Source organism: Branchiostoma belcheri, unplaced genomic scaffold, assembly GCF_001625305.1.
Source record: "Branchiostoma belcheri isolate BF01 breed outbred unplaced genomic scaffold, Haploidv18h27 scaffold25, whole genome shotgun sequence".
NCBI classification, from domain to species: domain Eukaryota; kingdom Metazoa; phylum Chordata; class Leptocardii; order Amphioxiformes; family Branchiostomatidae; genus Branchiostoma; species Branchiostoma belcheri.
In genome coordinates this window covers 2,178,655-2,204,100 of record NW_017803854.1, presented here as the reverse complement: position 1 = coordinate 2,204,100, position 25,446 = coordinate 2,178,655, and the positions used below count along the sequence as shown (strand labels likewise).

Sequence of the window (25,446 nt, the reverse complement as noted above, 5' to 3'; positions counted from 1 at the left end):
CACCAGTTTCTGTATCTACAGCCGGTATAATCGCCTTCGGCGTAACACACCAGCTTCCCAGGCACGTTGAGAACTAGCCCCCTCAGCACTGTCAAACGTCTTAGCGCGTGGTGCTGAAAAGTGAGTGGTTATTACATGTATACGTGCGCGTCATAGAGATGAGAAGTTGGGCCTGCGGCTCGGTTAGCGGTAAACAAGCCTCCTCAGAACGGAACTACTTTCCCGTGGGAACGAGCTACTCTCACCAACGAGATGCTGCAAACGAGGCGCATGCGCCAAGAAGTCCAGATCACGCCGTGAGCTGATTGGTCTAGGCCCTGTCGTCTTCGAGTGGTACTTTACCGGTTGCCCGGTGGATAAGTCGACAGTTTTGTGATCGCTTTCTCTGTAGAGAGTTGATTGAACAGAGAGGAGCATCACGCTAGTTCTCCGCCCCAGGTCTGACACACAGCCCGCCGCCATGCGCCACGTCAACGGCACGGAGCGAGGCGAGCCCGTCTACCCGACCTTTGGGGAGGCGTTCCTGTACGACAACTGCACGGCGGGGACGGCGCTCCCTCCCGGGTACAACTCCACGTTGTTATTCACCATCCCGCAGGTCGAGCTGGTCCTGCTGACAGCCGTCTACGCGCTCATCTTCGTCGGTATGTAAATATCTTTTTTTTTACGTCTCACGGTGGCAAATGTGTAGAAGTAGGAAATCCAGGGCCAAGGCTTGTCTAAAGCCTCATCAGCTAGAACACAAACACGAGAGGATGTTTATGTAACCAGCAGGCTTTGTCCTTGCTACCTTTTCTGTCAAAGTACATGGGATTAAAAAGAAAAGTTGAAAGACAAAAAAAAAAACACGGCTTACTGTGCACGTAGCACGCAGTGCATATCAATCTTCATCAAATCGCCAGAGTTGTAATGCTACTAGCAGGGAATGGACCTTTGAAGTGAACGTTAAGTCGTCGGTTGCTAAGGGTGTTACAGGAGCGCCCTGAATCTAACAACGGTGGCAAATGTGCAGCACATAGGCCCACCAAATCCGTGGTGTGCTTTTGACTAGTGTGCTTTTTGCTAGTGTACAGATTAGTCTAAGAGGCTCGGTAGGCGTCACTCCACCACACACGGAGGGAAGTCGTGTTAAGTGCCTTTCCCAAGGGCACAACGTCGGGACATGTTGGTTCCGAGTCCAACGCTATAACCGTATGTTATCGGTATGTAAAGCAGCACTTAATTTGCCTCTTTCGATACGTTCTTGCATTTTGTTTTAGACGTAGATTACGAACAGCTTGCAGTAAGATTGGAAGTCTGTAGGAATCCGATTCACTTCACGGCGCGATCACATTCATCGTAGGTCGTATGAATTTTATGTCTTAGAAATTCCAGGTAGACTGTGATTAACCAATGGTCGGCAATGATCTTAGCCACCATTTTCGTTAACAAGACAACACAATTTTGTACGACCCACGCACGACTATTCCTCAATAATGCTCTCGGCTTACAACCGTACGACGACAGTATGACGAGTGTGACCAGACACATACTCGATCATTTCAGATCTCATTTTTTCAGCAAAAGGAACGAGCCCAATGTATCTTTTTTTTTTTTTTTTTTTTAACGGTATCGCTCAATGCAAGGCCAATTATATTTGGCCACTTCTAGGCATAGAGCTAGAGGTACTTAGGGGAGTATATTGTAGCTATGTCATGAGATGGCGGTGGACCTTTGTTTTGAAGCTTTGTAGATTGTAATCGGACGGAAAGCAACTGTTTGGAAGAGAGTTCCATAACTTTGCAGTCCGGGGAAAGAAACTGTTGTTGTAATATGACTTGGAGACAGGTATGTTAACGGTGTATTGATGAGAACTGGAAGAGAACCTAGTGGCACGCTGAAAGGTTCTGAGTGGAGGAACAAGAAGTGCAAGTTCTCCTGAACATCGACCGTGAAAGTATCTGTAGAAGAGGGATAGAGATGCGACATTGCGTCTGTGTGTGAGGGAATCCAGCTTTTCGGCCAGAGAATGGCCGATGGCAACACAGATTCTCCTTTGAATACGGTCTAAAATATGTAGGCAGTCTTTTGGGGCACCAGCCCAGAGATGCGAGCAATACTCCATGCAAGGACGGATGGTGGATTTGTACAAATACAGAATACTTGCAGGAGTGAGGTAGTTTCTGGCTCGAAGCAGTGAGCCTACTTTCATATCTGTTTTCCCGACACTTTCCACTTGGTATCGGTCATCGCTCGCTAAAATTCAATTATAACGGTAAAGTGGTAAACGTATAAAGAGACAAGTAATCATAAAGAACCAATCATTTACTCTAGCTATCTGGATATGTGAAATCTCTACAACGATATGCGAGCATGTATATGGTTGTGAGTGGTTCATATATAATATAACAAGTCTGGTAATTTTGTAGCAGTTGTCACGGTGGTTGGACGTAGCGTGCGTGGTAAAAAAAACATTGCTTAGCAACCCTGCCTCCAGAGCAAGAGGTTGGGGGTTCAAATCCCGGCTGTTGTACGCTACCGGACATGTACGCTACCGGAAGGGACCGCAATCATTACAGCGGGACGTCGCCATGTTTACCAATGTCTAAGTCTAACCATTTGGTATCGACTGAAGCCTCGAGGCATATACTCAACTCAAGGTCTCAGTCAAAAATCGAAAACATTTTCCGTAATTTGCTAATTTTCATACTTGATTCTCATATAAAACTGTAAAACCTATAAAGTTTCTGACGGGTCTCCGGCCTGAAGGCACGTCCCAGGCAGACAAATCGACATAAACTTGGCAGTACCTCTACTATTCTTGATAAAGAAAACCTTCGATGCGGGCAGCTGAACTTACAGATGTTACACTGTATTCTTGTGACCGATGCCTATAGGTGCGTTAGTGACACAAAATCGAAAACGATTTCCGCATTACGCATGTTTAACCTGACGATCTCAGGCCAAGATTCGAGGTCACGAACAGAAAATCGAAATCAGATAACACGCACCGGCAATAGTGATAATGCTTTTACTTGCGGAATTTGGAATGTGTCGACAATCACGGCAGTGATAGATGATATGCCACTAAAGTACCAATATATAAAAGGATAAGCTGTTTTAAAGAGTCAGTACGCGGATATTGCAGAAGGGCGTCTGTAAATCAGACGTTAAAAATGTACAGATGGCAGAAACTGGGTTGAAATGTTTTCAATTGCCAACCTTTCAATCTATAACGACATTTATGGCTCATCAGGCAATTTTGTATGGTAATTTTATATGCGGTTGTAACAAGTTACGTCCGCCCGCCAGGTACTTCAATAAAATTCCGTCCATCAGGATCATGGTTGACAGACAGAGTAAGAAACCTCATCACGGGGAAAACGTCTGTTAAAACCTACTCGTCTTTGTAGACAAATTGTTTTCGGCCGTGGAATAATTTCCCTTAGAATGATGAGAGAACCATTTCAAAAGAGCAGGAGGCAGATGAATATACCGATACTCCTTCGTTGTAGTCTGTGGGAAATTGGTCTGCAAAAACCTTTGAGGAGCGCACCTCGAGCTCGTCTGAGGATGACCTGAACTGAACTGAGAACGTCGAAATGCCGGATACAGCGCAACGTATCAATCAACTTGCAGTTAGATGTGGATTATACCTTTTATGGATGGGATGAATGGAAGTCGTTAGCCGTAACGATACGTTACGGCCTGTTGACGTCAGGACGGACCATACAATGATAATGATAATAAAGGAAACGACGGAAGAGAATGCCGGACCGCCGCTGCCGCGTTACTATAGCTACCGTTTCAGTACATGAAGTACTGTCATGTCCTGTCATGTCATGATCATGTCCCATCCACTGGGATAATGAGCGTCGGTGGCACAACGGTGAGAGTGTTGGACTCCGAGCCAATAGGTCCAGGGTTTGATCTTCTCCATGGCCCGACGTTGTACATGTGCTCTTGGGAAAAGCACTGTACACGACTTCCCCCCCCCCCGAGTCTATCTGTGTGCCAAAAACATCTGGCACAAAAGCACACTACGGATTTGGTGCGCCAATGTGTTAACATCAGCACATGTGCCACCGAGAGTCGTTAGTTTTTTTTAATGAGCGTTTCGATCCACGTGTTTGTAATCACCGCATGGTAATGGGACTCCTCATCCATACATCTGCTATGCGTGTGGTGCTGAAACGTGAGTTGTTATTACAAGTGCCATGGGATGTGGCGGAAGTCGGAGACTAAGGCCTGGGCCAATTCCCACTAGGGTAAAAATTTCCGGATCAAGCCGAATTGATTCTATTTGATTCTGCTTCGAAGCTGGTTCAAAGTGAATCAGTTCGGCTTGATCCGGACAATTTTTATCCTAGTGGGAATGGGGAATCAGTCAAAGGTGGATCGGGGTCAAGCATCATTATGAGTCTGGCATGCTATTAGCCGTTCCTTCAATTTGGAAAAAAAGTCAAATATGCATGGCAAACACAATACAAGGAACACGTGGAAGAGCACATCAGCTACACAATTTTTTTCTAAGCAGCCTTAAACATAAAGCAAATACTAAACACCGATAGTAGTTGTTCCTAATCATGCAGCAGATACAGGAGCGGTTTGTGCCTTTGAAGCAGCAGAACTTATGAATCAATATTCCGACGGCCTTGTAGACTCTCTTTGAACAAGCTGAAACACTATATATTAATCATAAAGCCGAGGCACAGTTGTTTTTCGCCTTTGAAGCAACATAATTTTAGAATCTGTAATTCTGAGGATTTCAGAGCCCCTCTTTGAACAAGTCGAAGCTCTCAGAATGTGCGTATACATCAATCGGTAACCAGTGAAGTTAGTGTGGCCTTCATTATATCAAGACATTACATCGAAGCATAAAAGTTCTAACTTGATTTATATTGGATCCAACATAACATGAAGGTCTGGCCCGGGGCTAATCCAAGAATGGAAAGTCTGTAATTAAAGCTGCAGGCGTTTCGCGAGGCCGTGTAAAGAAGTGCGCAGGTGGCGGCACGGCGCGGAGCGTTCATTTTAGGTAAAGTAGCAGACGAGGTACATTTTATTGTGGATTGTTCCATGTATGACAGCGAAAGAAACGTTCTTTTCGATTTTGTGTCAAGCAAATACTCCCAATTTAAGTATTTGAATAGTATAGAGAAATTTATATTCCTTGTAGTCTTTAACAAACCAGCTCTAACTACTCATACAGCCAACTACATTTATAAGATTACCAGAAAGCGAGAGGAAGTTGAAAGTACTTGTGTACTATAGCCGTTTTATTATCAACATTGATGATGTACTTTGTCAATATGTGACCTGTCTTTAGCCCAGTGTGGCAAAATGTACAATAAAGGTCTTCATTCATTCATTGATATTCAGGGGACGCGGGGCGCAGTTCTGGTGATCGTTCTGTAGTATGGTCACGAATCAGCAGCGAGTAGTGCCGTGTGTCGGGAGTCAAGTTCATTAAAATCACTCATTCCGGGGTGAAGTTTTTGTAATGAGCATATTAGAAGTGCGTCATGGTAAACCGCTAATAGATTTCAGAGTCTCAAAGTTTCAAACTTTCTTTCTCAAGTCATAAACTGTCAGGGCTAGGATTGGTAGATTTAATAGAAGACTTAATCTACCACTTCTGGTAGATTTATTCAATGGAAGAGTTAAAACGGATAACCAGAGGAAATCTACCAATGCTGGAAGGTAAGATTTGATAGAAAGAAGAGTTAATCTTCCACTTCTAGATCCTGGCCTGAGCTCGTAGGCAGGTAGGCAGGTTCTACCAACCTGATAAAACTTTTTTTCGGACGTGCCCATACATCCGGATCCCCTGAAAGCTTGATCGATGGATGCATGCCATGATCGATGGATGCATGCCATCAGTCTCCCGACCTATAGGAATGGCCTGATGTTTCGTGGCCACCGCTGGAACAGCTTACGCATAACTACTACTTACGCAGAGATGACTACGAGAAGATCCAATTGCTCATAGGGATTGATTACAGGTGAACAGCTCAACCGCTTATCTTCGTCTCTGTAGATTTCTGAAGGAAAAAAAAGGTCATTCACGGTCATAAACTTCAATTTGCGGCGTAGAATGGCCGAGTGGCTAAGGCTAACAGACACGACATCGAGAGGTCACGGGTTCGAGTTCATTCCTGGCGAGACGAAGCGTGCCTTTCCTCGCTCCACCCAGGTGAAAATGGGTACTGACCTTAGTTGGGGGTGGGGGTAATAAAAGCCAGTGGAAGGAGAGGGATGGTCTCCGCCTTCCAATACCGTACACTATACAATTCACTGACCCTACAGCATTAGAAACATGCTATGGAAGATCCTTCAGCTACCTTTACCATAAACATGTATGTTATTACATAAGTGTCCCCTTTAGCAGTTTTAATTTGTAGATTCCGGCTGGTTTGCGTTACAACATAACTCATAAATCTTTATCTAATGCCTATAGACCAGGCAATAACGAAAGACCAAAAAGTAATATTACATTTAATGCTGTATCTATCTGTATGTAGAAAGCGCAGTGATGATTTAATGATCTTATTGCCATGCCTGAGGGGACTTCCACTCTATGGAGTTATGAAATCATAATAGATTACAATATGAACGAATACAGGCTCTACCTACATCTCTTTTTACTGCAAATTGCAATCGACTTATGGCAAACCTGATTCCGTGTATCGGAAAAAGATCTATTGTCATTACTTCTCTTCCCCTTGGTATCTTCCAATGCCTGTTCGTGTCCAAGGGAGATTTACCTGCTGGCAAACGCACTTTGGTGGTAACGCGCCTCACTATATGACGTTACTACCTACTTTGTCGAAGACACCCGGGGAAACACCCTAAAAGCATGTCTAGACAATCTAGTCTTCAACAGTCATATATGTTCTCTCGGGTCTAAAAAATAATACACAGTGACTCTACCATGAACCGACATCGGTAGATAAAAGGAAAGGAAATATAAGTTATTAACTAGAAAGGTAACATTTGCAAAGCGAATGCATAATGTTTACCTTCGCATATGGTCTGCTCTGTTAATTCTTACTCATATACATACATATATATGGTCAGACAGGAGTATAAATCCCTCCTACTATAAAATTGCAACATTATGTAACACAACACCAGTTACCATGGTGGGAGACGTCAACAAATCAGGTCATTGGCCAGGTCAGAGGTCAGTGTTTGGAGAAGAAGAAGAGGAAACGGAGCAAAAACAATATGTTTTCCTTCGGTAAACATAATAATGTTCTATAATGCATACAATCAGTAACAATGGTCCCAGCATGATTCCGTGGGGAACACATGCCAATCACCAAAACTCGAACAGGAAACTGCCAACCTAACACAACACCCTGAAGTTCATCTGAAGAATAGCACTGCAATCAATTTGATTTACTATATAGATATTTCTGAGCCTGAGAAGCTTTTGAAAAGTCTGGTCTAATTAAATGAATAAAGTATGGTCTAATTGAATTAAATCAATTTGTTAAAAGAATCAAGTCTAGTCTAATCAATAAAGTCTAGTCTAATTAACTGAATTTAGGTTCTAATAGATATTTTGTGACTGTCTGCACATAACAGATACACCGTGAGTTATCTGTATCAGTATAGCCGGTATAATCGCCTTTCGGCGTAACACACCAGCTTCGCAGTCACGCGGCGCGGCGGCAGCTGGCTATATTACACCGATCAACTTGTTACACCTAACCCTTGAACTTCTAGCTCTAGACATTGTTTAAAGCTATCTATTGACAATGCCCCTACTGTACTTGGTGACAGTGAGTTCCACTCTGCGATAGTTCTAGGAAAGAATGAATTCTTGAACACCTCAATCCTTGGTTGATAACTCTGGTACTTGAATGCATGGCTATTTCTTGTTCTCTTCTGGGCTGGTATTAGGTACTTAGTAGTTGGGACATCCACCAGTTTATTAGTCATTTTGTACATCATGCATAGTCTGCATAGAGTTGATACTAATCTTAATCCAATTTGTTCATATAGTTGCTATCGATTTTAATTAACTGTAACGAAAGTACGGGATGACTTTTTTGTGCTTTGGAAACAACAGAACTTTATACTAGTAATTTGTATTCAGACATGCCGTCTAGCAGACTCTTTGAACAAAGTGAAGCTGAACCACTCAGGATGTGCGTATGCGTTATCGGGTAATCATTGAAGTCTACAAGAACATTCGTATAGTCTGGCGTCTTTTTTAAGAAAACACATTGACGGGAAGCACGAGGTTCATATTGGCTCCTACAGGAAATTGAAGGGATAGCCGGGGGCTAATCAGGGAGTGGAACGTCCGTAATTAAGGCTGCAAGCGTTTTTCATTTCAATTAACTTTTACAAAAGTGCAGATTGAGTGGATGATGAAGTTTCTTTTCACAGATGTGTTCATTAGAACAGTCATTAAAGATTACCTAATGAATTAAAGGGATTACCAAACAGATACATGGCGCCATCCCATGTTGTCACATGCATCAAGCAGATAATTATCAAGAACTTTATTAAACCTCATGCGGCTAATACACCTTAAGGGACAGATGACTGCACTAACAGGTTTTTGCTTTGCTGGAGCTTGGAATAGTTGAAAATAAATGTTTGTCTACGCAACGCCGATCTACAACGTTGAGGCTAGCTTGAGGCCACTGATCGTGAAGATCTCTTCCTGTGTCATATGTCTGAAGAAGTACGGCCTTTATAACATACGGACTAAATATTACAAACTTGTATTGGACTAGCTCCAGGCTGTAGCAGACAATCACCGTGACTATCAGCCAGTTGAAAAGAACTTATCAAAAAATTCAATCAGGCCTTCCCTTACATTGTTGGAACCTATATGAATGGCAATGGCACGCCCTGTTGCGTGAAAGGTGCTTATATATAATTATCAGCGATCAGGCCTCACAAAAAGGTTAATCCCGGGGTACATGGTCTTCTTTCTTCAGACAAGTTTGAAATGCCGAGCTTTCAATCAAGGTTGATTGCATTGTGTCTTCGCTTTCAATCTTCTTCCGCGGTGCAAGGTTTGTCCGAGCCATAATAACAAGCCAAGGGTTGGTCGACCCCGCCCGGCGAGGGTATGCATGGGGGTGAAAACGTTGTACATTCAGTGGGAAGTTTTTCCAGTCCAGGCGAGCAGTAGAACATGTGTCATCTATAAGACTGCACCATCTGCAAAACGTTCGTGCAGGCAGCCTCTACGACCGGGGCTTTATTGGGGAAGGGTGCTGTTATATGACGCTTTATTCGTGGCGTAGCAGGCAAAAAGCCCCAGTCGTGGAGCCTGTACATGTACTAAGGAAACTAGTGAAGAAACTGCAGTGAAAGAGATCCGTAACAGGCAAACATATTACCAATAATGGGTTTTGAGAATGGTTAATCCCAAAGTCTGCGGTAATCTCACCACTAATAGAGATATGGATAAACTTAATTAAATCAATTCCGGTTGCGTCTTGGCCTCCAAGTTTAATCCCACAAAAACGAATCCTGACAACGGTGGCGTCATGGGATTGACTTCAATGAGAGTGAGCATGTACGTGTAATGAAGCGTCTCGGGTACAAGGGAAGTTTAATCATCTGCATGACCAATCACAGGGCGACGCCGAGGTGACGTCACTGAAAGTACATCAGTAAGACTGCTTCTCCCGATGGCGTGCGCGGATAACATCAGTCATCCATCAGAATCAGCCTGTCTGATCAAACGCTTTAGACGTACGTTGTGTCTGTGTCTGAAAAGCCTTGAACAATCTGCAGAAACTTTTTTTTTTTCAAAAAGAGCTGCCGACGAGATTCTTGGCCTAGCGCTAGCCTCCTTTCAGATTTTTCATAAAAGATAAGATGTTTCCAGACGGTTGCTCCAATTGTTGCATTCTTTCCACTGATTACCTGAAGTACGACACCAAAGAGACTTGGTGGAGCCTGATTGCAGATCCTATTTCATGCCTAAGACGCTGCAGGTTCTGACGTCAGTGAAGTAGAATTGACTTTCTTGAGGTCTTTAAGTTGAACCAGCTTTCTCGAAAACTGTTCAGTACTTCCAGGAAAATCAATTTTGAAACACCCCTAACAAAAGTTCTCGGAAGCAGTCCATTAGTCAACTACACAGCCCGGATGTGCCTTATACACACTGTCACTAGTTCTTAGTGCAAATGTGGGGATCTCGAAAACAAACTCCCTTTGACACACTCAACTCAAATCACACCACTTTATGCACTTTAAGTTTATCCCTCCTTCCCATACTCTACAAATTGCCGTATTTCAACCAGCTTAAACCAGCTTAGTACGCTTTCTCAAAAACTGTTAAATACTTCCAGGAAAATCAACTTTGAAACATCCGTAACAAAAGTCCGCGGAAACAGTCCATTAGTCAACCAGACAGTCCGGATGTGCCTTGTACACACTGTCACTAGTCCTGAGTGTAAATGTGGGCATCTCGAAAACAGACACACAGACACAAACACAGACACACACACACACACACACACACACACACACACACACACACACACACACACACACACACACACACACACAGACAAACACACACACACACAGAGGGGGGGAGAGAGAGACACACACACACACACACAACACACACACACAAACAAACACACACACACAATGCCTCCGTATATAGAAGTAAAAGAGAACGAGGAGGTGAAAATTTTCTGTAAATCTTTATTTTCCAGTCGGCGTGGTGGGCAACTTGCTGGTGGGTGTGGTGGTGGCGAAGGTCCGGCGCATGCGCAGTCCCACCAACTACCTGCTGCTGAACCTGAGCGTGGCTGACCTGCTGGTCCTGTTGGTCTGTGTTCCCGCCGCCATACAGGAGACCTGGGTCGTCTCGCCATGGCTCCTGGGCGAGTTCATGTGTAAGTACACAACTCTCTTTGATAATCACGGAGCTTCATCTGTTTTGGTAGTACAATGTTAGATTTTATTTCAACCCTAATAGGATCTAATTTTCAACGAACACTGTCGCCTTCATCAGGATATTAATAAAGAGGTGCGACGGGTGACAAACCATTGAAAATCCCAGCTCAAGAACACTTGGTGATCCCCGACACCCACACTGTCAGGCATAGGAGAACTGCCAAACAAGTTTTCTTTTTAAAAAGTTTTCTTCAAAAATCTTCCTGAAAAGGCTGGGTACATATAGTACGTCTGCATGTCAAGTACAGGTACGGATGATTCTGATCACCTCTATCGTGCCCAACGTTTGGGATTCAAATCTCCTTCAAAACTGTACTAATGGCAAATGACATCAATGATGAAGTGAGAGATTTTCTCCTGTTCAAATTGCCCACTTATTAGATGATTTCATCTAGATACATGAGAGTGAAACATGAAGGGATGTTCCACAATGCAGGAAACATGAGACATGATAGATGTGTGTTCTTACAGGTAGTTGCAGTAAACAAATTTCAAGGACTTATCAGTAGATTCTCGGAGATTACTCGTCAGTGTAGCAATCAATCAATACCCCTTCCATTTCGCCCCACTCTTCGAAGGGTGTGAGCGATTGTGCTGGACCGCTCGGCTCATTAACTACAACGGACACGATATCCGGTTTAAGTGAAGATTGCCATCAGTGTTAGATATATGCATCGAAGCTTTCTTCCAAATGTGGTCATGGATACTCGCATTCCCCTGAAAGACAGGGATTCGAGTTTGAGTTTTCTGAGTAACGTTTGGGATTTGTACATGTGTTTCGTGGGCCGTTAAGGTTATTTCAGACTAGTCTCACGTGGTGCTACCTTTTGCCCTCCTATTAGTTTAGTTGCCCATCGGGACTGTGTGACACATTTTAAAGTCTCAAAACATAATCATCCAAATAGCTGTCAAGGATTTAGCAGTCATTTGATGATTATGTCATAGTTTTAGAAGTTTTTACTGAATCCCTAGTTTGTCCCTGCTTGTCTACTCAAGAAAAAAACGTGCCGACAAAGTTTGAAAGCTAACCTGCTGAATTCAGAGGCCGAGGAGCACGTTTGAAGGCTCACGAAGCAAACAGAAAGCATCTCCCTCTGTGAAAGAGGTGACCCGTAGCATCATCAGGTCAGTGCTTGATCAGTACGATCACGTCCATACTGGCAGTGAAATGGCACTGAGCTCAAAGCATTATGTTGTTTATAGTATAGCTAGCGTCCAGAGCCAAATCTCCAATGAAGAAATGCGCATTCGCCCGGTCTAATGTTTGTTCAGGACTATCTATCTCTCGCAACTGGTGCCGCCGCGTGCATTTCAAGTTAAAAAGTTTGTCGTTAACTTTTATCAATTGCATTTCACCCGCATCTGCGTCACATCAACGTTAAAGTCTGTCGGATGCTGCTAAACCTTTCAATTTCCATAGAGATATTACAGGCATGCTGAAAGTCGAGATTGCTGGGTGCGTACCTTAAGCAGCTAAGCTGCTCCAGAGTGTTAGGGCCGTTAGCCTTGACGAATGGAGAGGGGTCAGGTATTTTCCAGACGCATCAGTGTTGGTATTCAGGCCGGCCAGCCCCCGCACGTCTAGAGCTCGCCAGGCGGTGATAATGGGAACGTGGAAATGACGCCTCCCGGTGAGAAATGGTGATGGTCACACACACAGCCCGGCGGGGAAGTTGGGTGAGGGGTGTAGAGATAGCTTTAAAGAATAGTTAGATGTTCAAATGTTAGATCATGTAACAAGTCGTTCGGTGTAATGTTCGGTGTAAAGCTGCCGCCGCGCCACCTGGAAGACCAATTATTGTCTGAGAGCTTCCTCTTACTAGGCATGGCTCTTTTTTGTGCTTTTTTTTGTCTTTCAAACCACACCTATCGTTCTATAAGACTGCCAGGCCGGTCACCAATTTGGACCTCAGCAGAAATGGTTACAAACTCTGCAGGGATGAGCTCCCTAGAGCCCTGGGTAATGAAGGTTCAGGTTAAATAGACTGAGCTGGCTGAGCTTGTAGATCGCCAAATTGGTGTTTGAGTTCTGTTTGAGTACTGGATCTTCTTCTTAGGAATCACGCGACACAAACGCAGAGCAAGCTTGATACTTGTCCATGTTTCTGGGGCGCAATCCCTCGCTTAGTAAGCGACTCAATCGCATTCCCAGTGGCTATAGCCTAATGCCTAATGTACCACAGCATTTTCCGATAAATCGCTTAGCCTCCGATCGAGGATCTTGTGCTCACTCCATCTACATTCCCAGGGAGCTTTACGGCTTTGTCCGTTGTGGACCCAGCAATCAAGTCTGTCTTGTATAAATGTACGTCTTCCCGATTCTGAATTGGAAAGGTCTTAGTGTAATAAGCCAAAAAAGCGCCCCTAGTAGACATAAGGACGTTGACCTATTGAGAGTTCAATTTTCAAAGTTTAAGTTGTGGTCCACTATTCATTGGGCTTGTCGAAAAGAGCTAAGGGAATTTTCCCAGTACAATGAACCTGTAAATACTAGTACTGTACATAGCGTCTGTCTTCTCTGTCACGACCAGTGGAAGATTAGCTCTTCAATGAGCTAAAAGCTGGTTCGAGATCACTTTCTTTCATTCACTTTGAGATCACTTTCTTTCAAAGTTGCTTCCGGAAACTTTGGTATGACATAACTGGGCATCGAACTCAAGACCTACCGAAATCAATAAACACTTGAGGGGGAAAGGACCACAGGGAAGGCTGTTAGAGGAGCACCATTAAGTCGATAGGCGCTATCGGTATACCAACTTCGCCATCTCTCAGGTGCACCTACTCGTATCGACTTCATAGTGCTCCTCTAACACCCGTCCCCCGTGGTCCTGTCCCTGTCAAGTGTTTATTGATGTACTTGCACAGCTCCGAGGACTTCTCACGTAGCGCCGCCATTTGTCTTCTAAAGCTAGAACGATTTTTCTAAGCGGCGTATTGATTTCAGCTGATGAGTTCCATTTATTTTGAGGTGTTGGCACGCCCTTTCTCATTCACAGGAAACCACATATATTGCATTTCTAGAATGAAAAGGTTGGAAAAGTTGACAACCAATTTACGAGACCAATCAGCATTCAACTGTACACGGTCTCTTTGACGTCGCCGTCGTTAATTATCCTCATCATCACCGATGAAGCATGGTGTCATCGTTTTTTGAGTAGCTACATGCTTGTGCAATGCGGCTTCGCTACGGCTCACGCATATGATGTGTAGTTAATACGAAACGGGGTTTCACCAGATCTTCGTCTGGGTGATTTGTAGTGAATCACCAACTTCCATTCAGTGGGATTTGGACCATCTCATGTGCACACCGGGGTATGCCCCTACTCTTTCTCCAAAGGTGTGGTGGGTTCTTTAACATTCGTGGGATGTGGGTCTCCCCAAGCACTGCGTAGAATGCACGTAATATACATTTCCCACCATCTGAGTTGAAAAACTCATATTTTCCTAGAACTATCGTAGAGTGGAACTCGTTGGCACCAAGTACAACAACTCCTACAGTGAGACGAGCAAAGATTGGGTGTAACAAGTCGTTCGGTGTAATATTAGCTGGGTGCCGCGATTTTGAGATTAGGCGACATTTGGTGGGGGATCGACAATTGCAAATTCGATCAAATGTTGTCTGACGCGGGTTGTTAAGATAGGATCTTCCCGGGAAGGGGAAGATTACAGACGGCGGCAGCGTTCAGCTCAGACGAGGCGAGTCGTCTGTCACGACTGTATAACCTTGGGGGGAGACACTGACTTCTAAGCCGGTGTCAGACAAATGGCACTGGCGTCTCTACATGGTAATCTGATTGCCACAATCCTCAAGAAGCAGGATAACCACAGCAAATATGTATTGGATTAACTTGTCGAAGAAAACTCTTCCACATTTGATAAATATTGGATCTTCCTTATTTAAATCATTAAAGTGAATTAGGTAAGACAGACAGGAGGTCGTCTCCTGTGATTGAGTCTAAATTATCAACGATAGACACTCGCCTAATGATAGGCGAGCATCTGAAAAGTCTGGTGCACAGAGAATGGTTTTGCCCTGATAAGTTTGTGGTTCGGTAATTTCCCAGGGCGAAGGGAAGGTGATTCGACTTTGTACTCGAGAAATTCAGTATCTCAATCTGCAGACTGTGGGAAATACGCCAGCACTTCGCCATTGATGTATAGAGAGCAATAATCTGAAAACCACTCTACTTCAAACACTCAAGGCACAATTGGGACGCTTTAGTGCAAAAACAACTTTATAAAGAGATAAAAGGAAATGTATATTTGACATATACTCTTTAGCTTTGAAGACGCTCGTTGCGTGATAATTTACTAGTGTGAGATTTTCTTCTTTCCTTAAACGACCGCCTTCGACTTGCCGAAGATTATGTCGCTCCAGGGTGTACTGCGCAAGGGGGGGGGGGGTAAATGTACTGAGGAAATGGAGATTTCGAGGGAGGGATTACACTTTACAGCATGGACTTGAAGTCCTCTAAGTTGCTACTAAGAACAATGTGAGCCGGCAGGCTGTTCCCCTCTCTGATTGTTCGTGGAAAGAAGGATCTCTCTGTATACAGTGTCCTACATCTGGGCAGCTGATGTCATCAACTTTACAAAAAGAGATGAAAGGAAATCATTAATAACATTCCCAGTGAGAAGTACCTCAAGCACGCCCAGAGGAGAACCAGGGGTAGCCATGAAGACAAATATCAGCTTGTCACTGTACGTAAACACTGCTTCGGGTTTTCTTTTTTCCCACGAACAATACGTGAGTGGAATCAACTGCCGCCGGCCAAGTTGTGCAGGCTACGACAGTAAAGGCTTTACGGCCGGGCTGGCAGCCGCCCTGCCATAGCCGAGTACTCGTACCGCTCTCCACTCTAAGTTATACCCTATTTAGGGGCGGTCAGAGAGTACTTAGCTTAAGAAGAAGGAGACGAAGGCAATGTGTACTACCTATTACAGCATCATCCGGTGATATCAAATAAGTGCGCGTCATTTGGGAAGGCTTGATCTTTCACTGTTGCACACGACTATTAGGATCGCAGATTGGTATGTGCTTAGTAAACGGGTCTTGGAGGACTATCAGCTTTCAGGCAGGAATATAAGCTTACAGTCTGTAGCCCTTGGGAGAAACTGGCCAACGTTAACGTTTATCCAGTCATCTTCACTGCTGATGTAGACGCGGTGCTAGTGTCTAACAGTAACACCTTTGCGGACCTTCTGTCAGATACCCCTCTGCGCTAACACCCCCATTCCACTTGGACGGCGCTCTCACGGCGACCTGAAATTGGCCAGAGCGCAGAGAGAGCGCCAAGATCGCCATGAGAGCGCCATGAGAGCGCCATGAGCGCCGTCACCTCGGCGATGGTATGGAACCGGGTCACACCATCGCCGTGAGAGCGCCGAGAAAGGCGATGCAAAGAGAAGCGCTGTGAGAGCGCCTCTAAGTGGAATGGGGGCCTAATGGCCATGACAGGCGGTGTGCTTACGTGCGCTGACACCATAAAAGGATTACCGGAAACCCTATCTATAACGTCTAACGTACCCTCAATCAGTCACTCAATCACTCTCCGGTTTCCTTACGTAGTTTGATGAAAAGTGGAACGCTTACAAAAGGAAGAAGCCAGCACTTAGTATAATAAGATTGATGAGGCCAGTTATCTGTACGTGGCGTGTAATTTTGAACACTTAGATATCATGTAATCTTATCCTAACACAAAACCATTGGCGCCTTTCTTGTGCCAACCGTGCAGACATTTGCAGAAAGCACATTACCCAACGTTATCGTTGTGTAACATATGTTTGACCGCGATTACACGGTGGACCTTGAGCTTTGTGGGGGAGACACATCAAGGGGCCGTAACTATTGATCAGCGACTATAATTTAGGTGATAACAGCAATGCAGAAACATATGCTGCACATTCGTATCTCTCATTGTCACGGGCTGAATAGACCCCCTTCCCGAGAGCGTGTAATAGTGGTCATGCGCCTCTAACACGAGCCATTACCATTCCCACAAATAACAGGACATCAGGATTCTTTGACACTATGGTGGAAAACCAGTCATCGCAGCCTTCAACACTATGGTAACAAACTGTTCTAAGTCTGACAATAATTCTTTTCCTGAAAAGTTTATAGATTAGCAGGATTGAAAAAAAAAGGTTAAGGTCCCAATAACCTTCAGTTGGAGGCCGTAGGGACCTTGAGTTGTAATAGTTGAAAGTCCATTCCTCTCGTTCTAACGCCTTTTCCCTCTCCAACCGAAGTCGAGTACCGATTTCACAACTAGGTTGAGTGAGGAAAGTCCTTTCCCAAGGACACATGGGATGCATGGGGTAGAACCCGCTAACTCTCAACCTCGATCGCGTGTCTTGTCTGTATGTCTACGTGACAGTTTTAGACCTTACGAAAGTCGCTGTACTTTTGTTGTGTCAATAAATTTCTTATGTCTTCTAACCTATCCACTCGGCCACCGTAATTTACGTGTTTACGCTGAAGTCACATTTCCAAACCGGGCCCCGGCCGGGCTGTTTCGATTAACGTAAGATCAACAATTCATATCAATAATATTATGAAGTTAAAGTTTAAAACTGTAATTTCCAACACAACAAAAATTGGACTCACCCAAATTTTCGACTGTACAACTCCAGTCTTTTTCAAGGAATGACGGCGAATTTCTACATCAATAACACATGCAAATATTGATCCCATTATTGATTTTTTTCAACTTTTTGTGAGTGAGTTTTGTGCTTTGTTGCCTTTCATATTTCATAGTTCATACTTTTCGTTCCATCAGACTGCCCGGCCGGGCCCCGGGTCGGAAATGTGACCTCAGCATTACAGTAGCGAGTGCAGCAACAGGCTGAATCGTGAGGAGAATCACATGAAAACTGCCGAACCGTAGGAACAGTTGACGATGATTTCGATACACGTACGGGTGATGATCCGTCTAGCTAGCTACCACCCCCTCCCGTCCTTTACTTAATAGTTTTGGAGGCTGTTGACTGTCATTTAGTCAATAAGGCATTACATGACGTACTAACAGGGTCATAAGAAGACCCGCCGTGCACAGCGTAGTCTAATCTAGCCATGTATGATTGATGACTGTCTGATGCTGAAACCTGCGCTCGTGCAGATTCTTGCACATTGTTACTGGACCTGTGATGCCAAGTCAGTCATCATGTTATGTGTGGGAAGTCTTAAGGAATATTAATGGCCAAATTTTCCATAGTTTCTGGTAATCTTTGTTCTTGATGCATGCCCATTACTAACCGTGCAATCATTCGTCTTGTTAGAGCGTCCTTCCTTCTGACATGTTAGTTACGGCTTAACAAATGCATTCAAGACCCGAAAGACCTCGTAATTCAATATTGCAGATAATGTTTCTTTGCACAGGACGCAGTCTCCTTGTCGTATTCTTCATGATCAGTCACGGTGTCCCAGAGCACAGATCTGCTCACCTGCGTCAAAACTTACAAAGTAACAACATAAAAATGCAAATTGTTCAATATAGTATAGCTTCTCATGACTTCATAGCATCAAAAGTTGTCATTCGAGCTTGACCAACGTTTGGTTCTTAATTTTCAAACGTCTCAGCTTCGATTCCTTATTTTTGTTATCACAGCTTGACGCTTGACGTACTTCTTTGTAGTACGCATTTATTGGGCACTTCTGGTAAGACCTTGGTGTGCATCAGAGTGAGAAATTGAATCGACGGACGTAGAGGGAATAAGGTGACACTATTGGATGGACTGGGATGGACCCTATCCGTGCGAACATCAATGGGAAAGCATGAAAGTTCATTTGTGTCGGTTCACGTCATTTAACACTGGAATGAATTGCGGCTCGTCGCGTGGGGGTTGGGGGTAAGTCCCAATTTATTCGACTGGTGGAAGGAAATTACTTCATGGGGATGGAAAAATTGCAGTTTGCAAACTGCAAAATGCCATCCCTATACATTGAACGACTGAAGGCGGCCTCTCCAGTCGGCAATTAAACGAAAATCCTATTCGTGATTGGAAAGGTCAGATGTGGTGGCCTAGACATTGAAGACGATTGGAGATACCAGTCAGGTCGTCGTTCTCTGCGTGAATCCAGCACTGCTGGCGGCAAGCTGCCGGCAAGGCTGGGATATATTGCGTCGTTTACAATTTAATATCGTCAGTCGGCGGCACATGGCATTCTCTTTTCATTTCACTCCAACAGGAATGTTTTTTCCACTTGACCTGTTGGTACAGAAAATGTTATATAGCACCATGCAATTATCTTGCTGAAAAGGACAGACCAAAGGTGGGGATATAACACAACGTTGTAATATTAGCAGATGAGTGTTGGAAGTGTGAAAGGAGATCGGGCGTGCCCATGGGATGTGTTCTCGCTTCAAAGTATTATTGAAATTGGAAATGTATTAAATACGCAACAACCGTACAGAGTTGCTGCTAGTATTTCGCTTTCAAGTTTCAGGGTATAAATCTGACGTTCATGTGAAATTTAATTCCTCGCGCAAAAAGTCCGGTTAATTCGGTGTCCAAGAGTCGTACTTCGTCCAATGAGACAGAATGTCCAGGCGATTCTATAGTATTGCATATGATATGTCGTGAGAACTTCCGAAGTAGCCGAGCCAAGCTAGGTGTGATTAGAAATCTCTTCCATGGAGCCAGTGCCATTATTTCACACCCACTGGACTACGAGAGAAAAATCATCTGGCCCAAGTACTGAAAAACTGCAGCAACCCCCCTTGAGCTATCAACAAAGCCACACGTCCAAAAACATCCAGCACCAAGCTTTCAACAGGAAAGACCCAATTTCTGAGCGTTCTTCCGAACATCAAGGATTTAGAGAAGGGTTTTCAACTCCCATGGCATTACAACTTGCTTCAAACGGGCCACAACTTTACTTGTTACACCTACTTGCTGCACCGAAAGACAAAACCCCCAATAACAAGTTTGGTAGCAGTGAATAACAACAATGGACTCTGCCAGGAATCCTACTTAGAGGGAAACGGAGAGGTGGTTTAAAGGCAAGGTTCATGGAGCACTCACGGCCGAGTTGAGTCAGTTCAGAAGTTTCACAACAGATCTACATAGACTAGCCTGCACTTTCTGCTTCACTGGACACTAAGGATATTGGACACCGAACAAGACTACTATCTGAGAGGGGTGAAAGAGGCTATGTACATCAGGGCACGTCACCCATTACTCAACCACGACGTGGGCCGACTTTGATTCAGTATTAACGTCACTGCCGCGACGACAATAATATAATTTGTCTCCTGAAATTTAATTGACACGTTTTTGAGGCCACTGTGGGAATATATTCCCCATTGCTGTTCACAACAGAGTGTCGTTTTGCGCACATTTCGTCGACCTTGCCCTATCAGTTAAGTTTTAATTTTATTTTACCGAAACAAAATTGAATCACCACCTCACGATACACAGACATGTACACTTACAGTTTTCAATTGATAGATACTACAAAACGGGACGTCAAACATATCATGACGTAAATCCAAACAGATCAGAAAATTAGAGAAGATGTTCATACGGAAACAGACGTCCATCTTCCCAGGAGGCAACTTGTCATTCATATGGAACAAAGCTGACACGTTTTTGATGCCGCAGTGCTCCTGTTATTTCCACACTGCTGTTTACACAAAGGGCAAAAACAATTTTCTTTTGCCAAAGAACAGATTACAATCCCTTGACATACAGGCATTTCATAATCTATTAATTTTTGTACAGGCCACATTATCTTGAGGCCATAGTGTAAATATTTTGTCACAATTATAGTTGGCACAGAATAATGTTTGCGCACATGCGTCCTTGCCTTATCCTTCCTATCCGCTAGAAGGTTATGCTTTTTATCTTGACTATGGCGGGATAACTGTGGCTGTAGTTATATATAGACGGCATAACTCTTAAGCCGTGGATGGATGTTCATGACTTTTGGTTGTCAAGTTACTAATGCGGAGCTCCGGAGATGAAGGTCAACTTCGAAAATAGGCGTTATGTGAGGTTCTTACGTTACTGCAGTGGACCTTTTGTGTTTCTTAGCTTGTGGAACAGCAGGGTTACTCTTAAAGCTATGGGTGGTAGGCAAGTTACTGTTTGCGGAGACAAAGGTCAACCTCGAGAATAGGTCTTACGGGAGGTTCCTACGTTATTGCAGTGGGCCTTTTCTTGTGTTTCTTAACTTGTGAACAGCAGGGTTACTCTTTTAAGAGTTATCCTGCTGTTCGGATGATAGACAAGTTACTGTTGGTGGGACGAAGGTCATGTTCTAGATTACACCTTATGGCGGGTCCCTACGTTACTCTAATTTAAAGTTGTTGTTTTTGGCGACGTCTCAGGGAGGAGCCTAATGGTACAGTATTGTGTGCAGTTTGCAAGAATTCTAGGAATTGTACAGGAATTTTGTCCACAGGCATGGAATGTCCACAGGCATGTCTCTGACCCGCATCTATGCCCACATTCCTGGAAACCCTTGGGAAGATCTCTCTGTCCCGGAAGGCCCTACTTTCTGTGACCCCAGGGCTCGTTCACTATACACTCAGGGGAGGAGTGCACTGTATCTGTCTAGACTTAACAGGTACCAAGTCTTCCTCAAAATCATGAAATGATGGCAGTGCCATGCAAGCAATAACCCTAACAGCAACCACCGTCGCCATGGCAATGTATGTTTTCATTGCCAGTCTTGTTCATTTTGTTTGCCAAAGAATAGATTTCAATCCCTCTATATACATATATGTACGCGTCAGGCGTGCCCAGGGAGCAACTTGTTATTTGGGCACCCTGAAAAATTACAACAGAATCCGCAACCTTCAGACTGGCTAACCGGATGATGTGTCCTGGAGAAGCCAACACATTGTTGTTGGTAGCGACATTTACAGCAATTATATCTTCGATCTGGCGCCTGGCGGCCAGGAACATACACAATAATCAGACAAATTGTATAGACCAAACATACGAAATGTCCAAGGCCAGTCTTCGTATTGACCAGTGTAATGTCAAATCACATCAGTTGTCCCGAAGGTTAGACAAGAGGCCGAGTCCTTTTCAACGGAAGCTTTCTACATATAATCGAATTACAGAGCCCACAGGAAATTTCGGGAAATTCGTCAAAGACATTTTACAAAACCTTGACATGTGTGGGATGCATATTGTCCTTGCCGTATGCACCGGATTAGATTACTGGGTCCTCTGGCAATATTAGACATTTTTGCGACGAAATTCGCAAAGAAATTTGGAAATTTTCTACACAGATAAAATTGATACCAGGAATACCCCAAAGCCGACCCACTGAGTATGGTCACCAGGTCAGCCTGAAATTCCAAGCGATGACAAAGTTTGCTTCCTTCGCAGGCTAGTTGATCAACTAATATCGACACTGCAGCTTACGTTTGCTAGCAATGGCAGTATGCAGCTCACCGATGTCGAATTTTTTAAAAACAAATTAAAGTTGCCAGGGAAAACAACTGTTTCAAGATTCATGCACAGGTGCAGTCCGAAATTCCAACCTATGACAACGTTTTGTGTCCTTTTCAGGATACTTCTGATCATTAACTAACATCAACGCAGTTTACGTTTTCTAACAATGCCAATGGCAATATGCAGTTCATTGATGTCAAATTTTTAAACAAACTTAAATTTCCAGAGAAAACAACGGCTTCCAGATTCATGTACCGGCACTTTAATCTGTCTTGTCCAAAATTTGAAGAGATGACAAAATTTGTTTCCTTTGCAGGCTACTTCATCAACTAATATCGACACTGCAGTTTACGTTTGCTGTCAATAGCAGTATGCAGTAAACCAATACCGAACAGAGAAAACAACGGGTACTCTAATATGTCTTTGCAGTCCGAAATTTCAAGCGATGACAAAGTTTTGTTTCCTTTGCAGGCCACTTCATCCCATACATGGAGTTCTCGACGTTCCACGCCTCCACGCTGACCGTCATCGCCATCGGCGTGGAGCGGTACTACGCCATCTGCCTGCCGCTGAGCTGCAAGCACGTGCTGAGTGGCGGCTTCATCGTGCGCGTCATGTGCGCGCTGTGGGCCGCGGCCTTCCTCACCGCCGTCCCCGTCTTCTTCGTCACCGAGTTCAGCTACGATCGCGGCGACGACGGGGAGCTGGCGGCCAACTGCGTGATGCACATCGACACGTTCGGCGGGAGGCTGTACCTCACGGCAAGCAACGTGGTGTTCTACTTCGCCCCGCTGGCGATCCTGTCCGGGCTGTACGTCGTCATCTCCCGGAACCTGCGCGAGCCCGAGCTGCACCAGTCCATCCGGCAGGGCTCCGTGGCGCGGCTGCGGCTCCAGGCACGCAGACAGGTCTGTTTCTTCATTTCTTATCTATTTTTGAACATATACAACTAAATAGACAATCAAATAATTTTAAAAAATAACAAATTTGCCGGGGGAGGCCTGAAACCTTAGCAGTTTTTCACGAGCCTCCCCCAAAGGAAATAGTAAATAATGGTATTTACATTGACAAACAAGAATTCGGATCCGCCAGGTCTGTTTGTTTATTGCTTATTGTCTATGTATGTTTTATTGTTGATCTGCATTTACGCCATGAATTGTTCTTGTTATATTAATGGATGTTGCAGTTTGTTCTCCTTGTTTTTTTTTTTACCTAAGGTTTATAAGTTGTTACAAGATGTTCTTCTTATTTTATGATTTACAATTTTCTTTATCTGGCATTTTAGTTGATTCATTCATTGGTTGATTGATAAACTGTATGCATTTACTTCAATTAGTTTCTTTATTATGTTTGTATGTTTATTTGTATGTATAACTTTTATGTATATACTAGTGTTTTTTTTTGCCATGGCCCATATGAGGCGAAAGCAAATAAAGTTCAGTATATATTTATGCACATATACAACGAAATACACAATCAAATAATTAAAAAATGGACAAATATGCCGGGAGAGGCCTGAAACCTTTGTAGTTTTTCAGTCACGAGCTTCCCCCGAACGAAATAGTAAATAATAGTAATTACATTAACAAGAAATCAAATTATGATACATGATAACTAAAAAAATGATCTATTAACTTAAACATACAAAATGAAATTCCACAGGTGACGTACATGCTGCTGGCCGTGGTGGTGGTGTTCTTCCTGTGCCTGCTGCCGTACCGCACGATCCTGATGGTGATGATGTACGCAACGCCGGAATCACTCTTTCAGGTAGGTACGGAAGTACATCAGTGCAGTTCACTGGTAAGCATCATGTAAGCAATCTTCAGATGACCAGAACCTACTCATATTTCCTCAGAACTATCGTAGACTGGATCTCGTGGCCACCAAGCACAGGGCATCATCACTAGAAAGCTTTAAACAACTCCTGAAATCAAATGTGCAAAGATTGGGTGTAACAAGTCGTTCGGTGTGATATAGCTAGCTGCCGCCCACGCCGCGTGCCTGTGAAGCTGGTGTGTTACGCCGAAGGGCGGTTATGCCGGCTATATCGATACAGATACAGATACTCCGGTGATGATGTCATTTATTCAAATAAAGATATACTGCATTAAATGTGGCAATGAAAGATTCTAGCCTTCTGTTCTGAAAGTAACCCATGGAAGTGGGAGGGTGGTCAATTGCGACGATGGAGAGCGATGATCTGGTTTCACGGGTTGTCTTTGGAACTCTGTGATGTTGTAACAGGTCAAGAGAACCCAAAATACTTTCCGAAAGTCTGAAATCTCTGATCTTTTTAAGCTTGCAAAGTTCTTTTACTATGGTCCATGTCAAAGTTCAAAGGCCTGGTCTTTGGTTATAAGTAAGTTGAATCTTTATTGCACATTCCTGTCCAGATGGACTACATACACATGTGACCGTATGTGGTCTAGAGCATGTACATGTAAGACATGAGTACAGAATAGTTCAACACTAACAATGACACATTCTAACGCTAAATATTAAATTCTATCTATTAACATAACGCTGTAATAAGTCTGTATCTACGAATAACCGTTGTATAAAATAGAAATAAACACTTGTTCTTTGTTCCAGGTTCTGGGCGGACCGGCTCTGTGGAAGCTCCAGGCGTTCTGCCGGGTCATGGTGTTCATCAACTCCACCGTCAACCCCGTCCTGTACAACCTCACGTCCTCCAAGTTCCGTCAGGCCTTCCGTACGGCGTTCTGCGATGGCGACGGCGACTCCGATCGCGGCACGGAAGCCGGCTTCACCACCAGAAACTCCAGCCGCCGCCACCCGCTGAACACGACCACGGGGAACAGCACGGCCCGCAGCACGGCCAGCACGTCCAACGGCAGCCGCCGCGCCACGCACCTGCAGGAACTGTCCATCTACTCCCGGTCCCGGCAGTACGGGAAGGAGCTGACGGTGACAGACTCAACGGTATGATTTCATTCGAGACGACGTCCTATCCTGAGATCCACACCCCCGCACGTTAAAGAACCCACCATACCTCGCGAGGAAGAGGACACGTTGGAAAGAGATGAAGAAAGACTGAATGCGGCTACGGGACATTTCCATACGACTGTAGACGCAGAACACAGT

At 44.2% G+C, this 25,446-nt stretch overlaps 1 protein-coding gene across 1 annotated transcript; it reads left to right on the top strand.

Moving 5' to 3' along the window:
- The first annotated feature begins 460 nt into the window (after nt 1-460).
- On the top strand, nt 461-25,446 carry LOC109471474 (growth hormone secretagogue receptor type 1-like). The gene is made up of 5 exons (XM_019770805.1): nt 461-644; nt 10,686-10,868; nt 22,810-23,246; nt 24,001-24,108; nt 24,934-25,446. Exons 1-5 carry the CDS (start codon nt 461-463, stop codon nt 25,288-25,290), a joined length of 1,269 nt encoding a protein of 422 aa, XP_019626364.1. The 3' UTR covers nt 25,291-25,446.

Bases quoted from the DNA above. Each gene is read 5' to 3' on its own strand.
- LOC109471474 (XM_019770805.1), top strand. From the start codon at position 461: ATGCGCCACGTCAACGGCACGGAGCGAGGCGAGCCCGTCTACCCGACC. The intron at 10,869-22,809 runs GTAAGTACACAA...TTTCCTTTGCAG, and splicing joins GCTCCTGGGCGAGTTCATGT to GCCACTTCATCCCATACATG. The intron at 23,247-24,000 runs GTCTGTTTCTTC...GAAATTCCACAG, and splicing joins GGCTCCAGGCACGCAGACAG to GTGACGTACATGCTGCTGGC.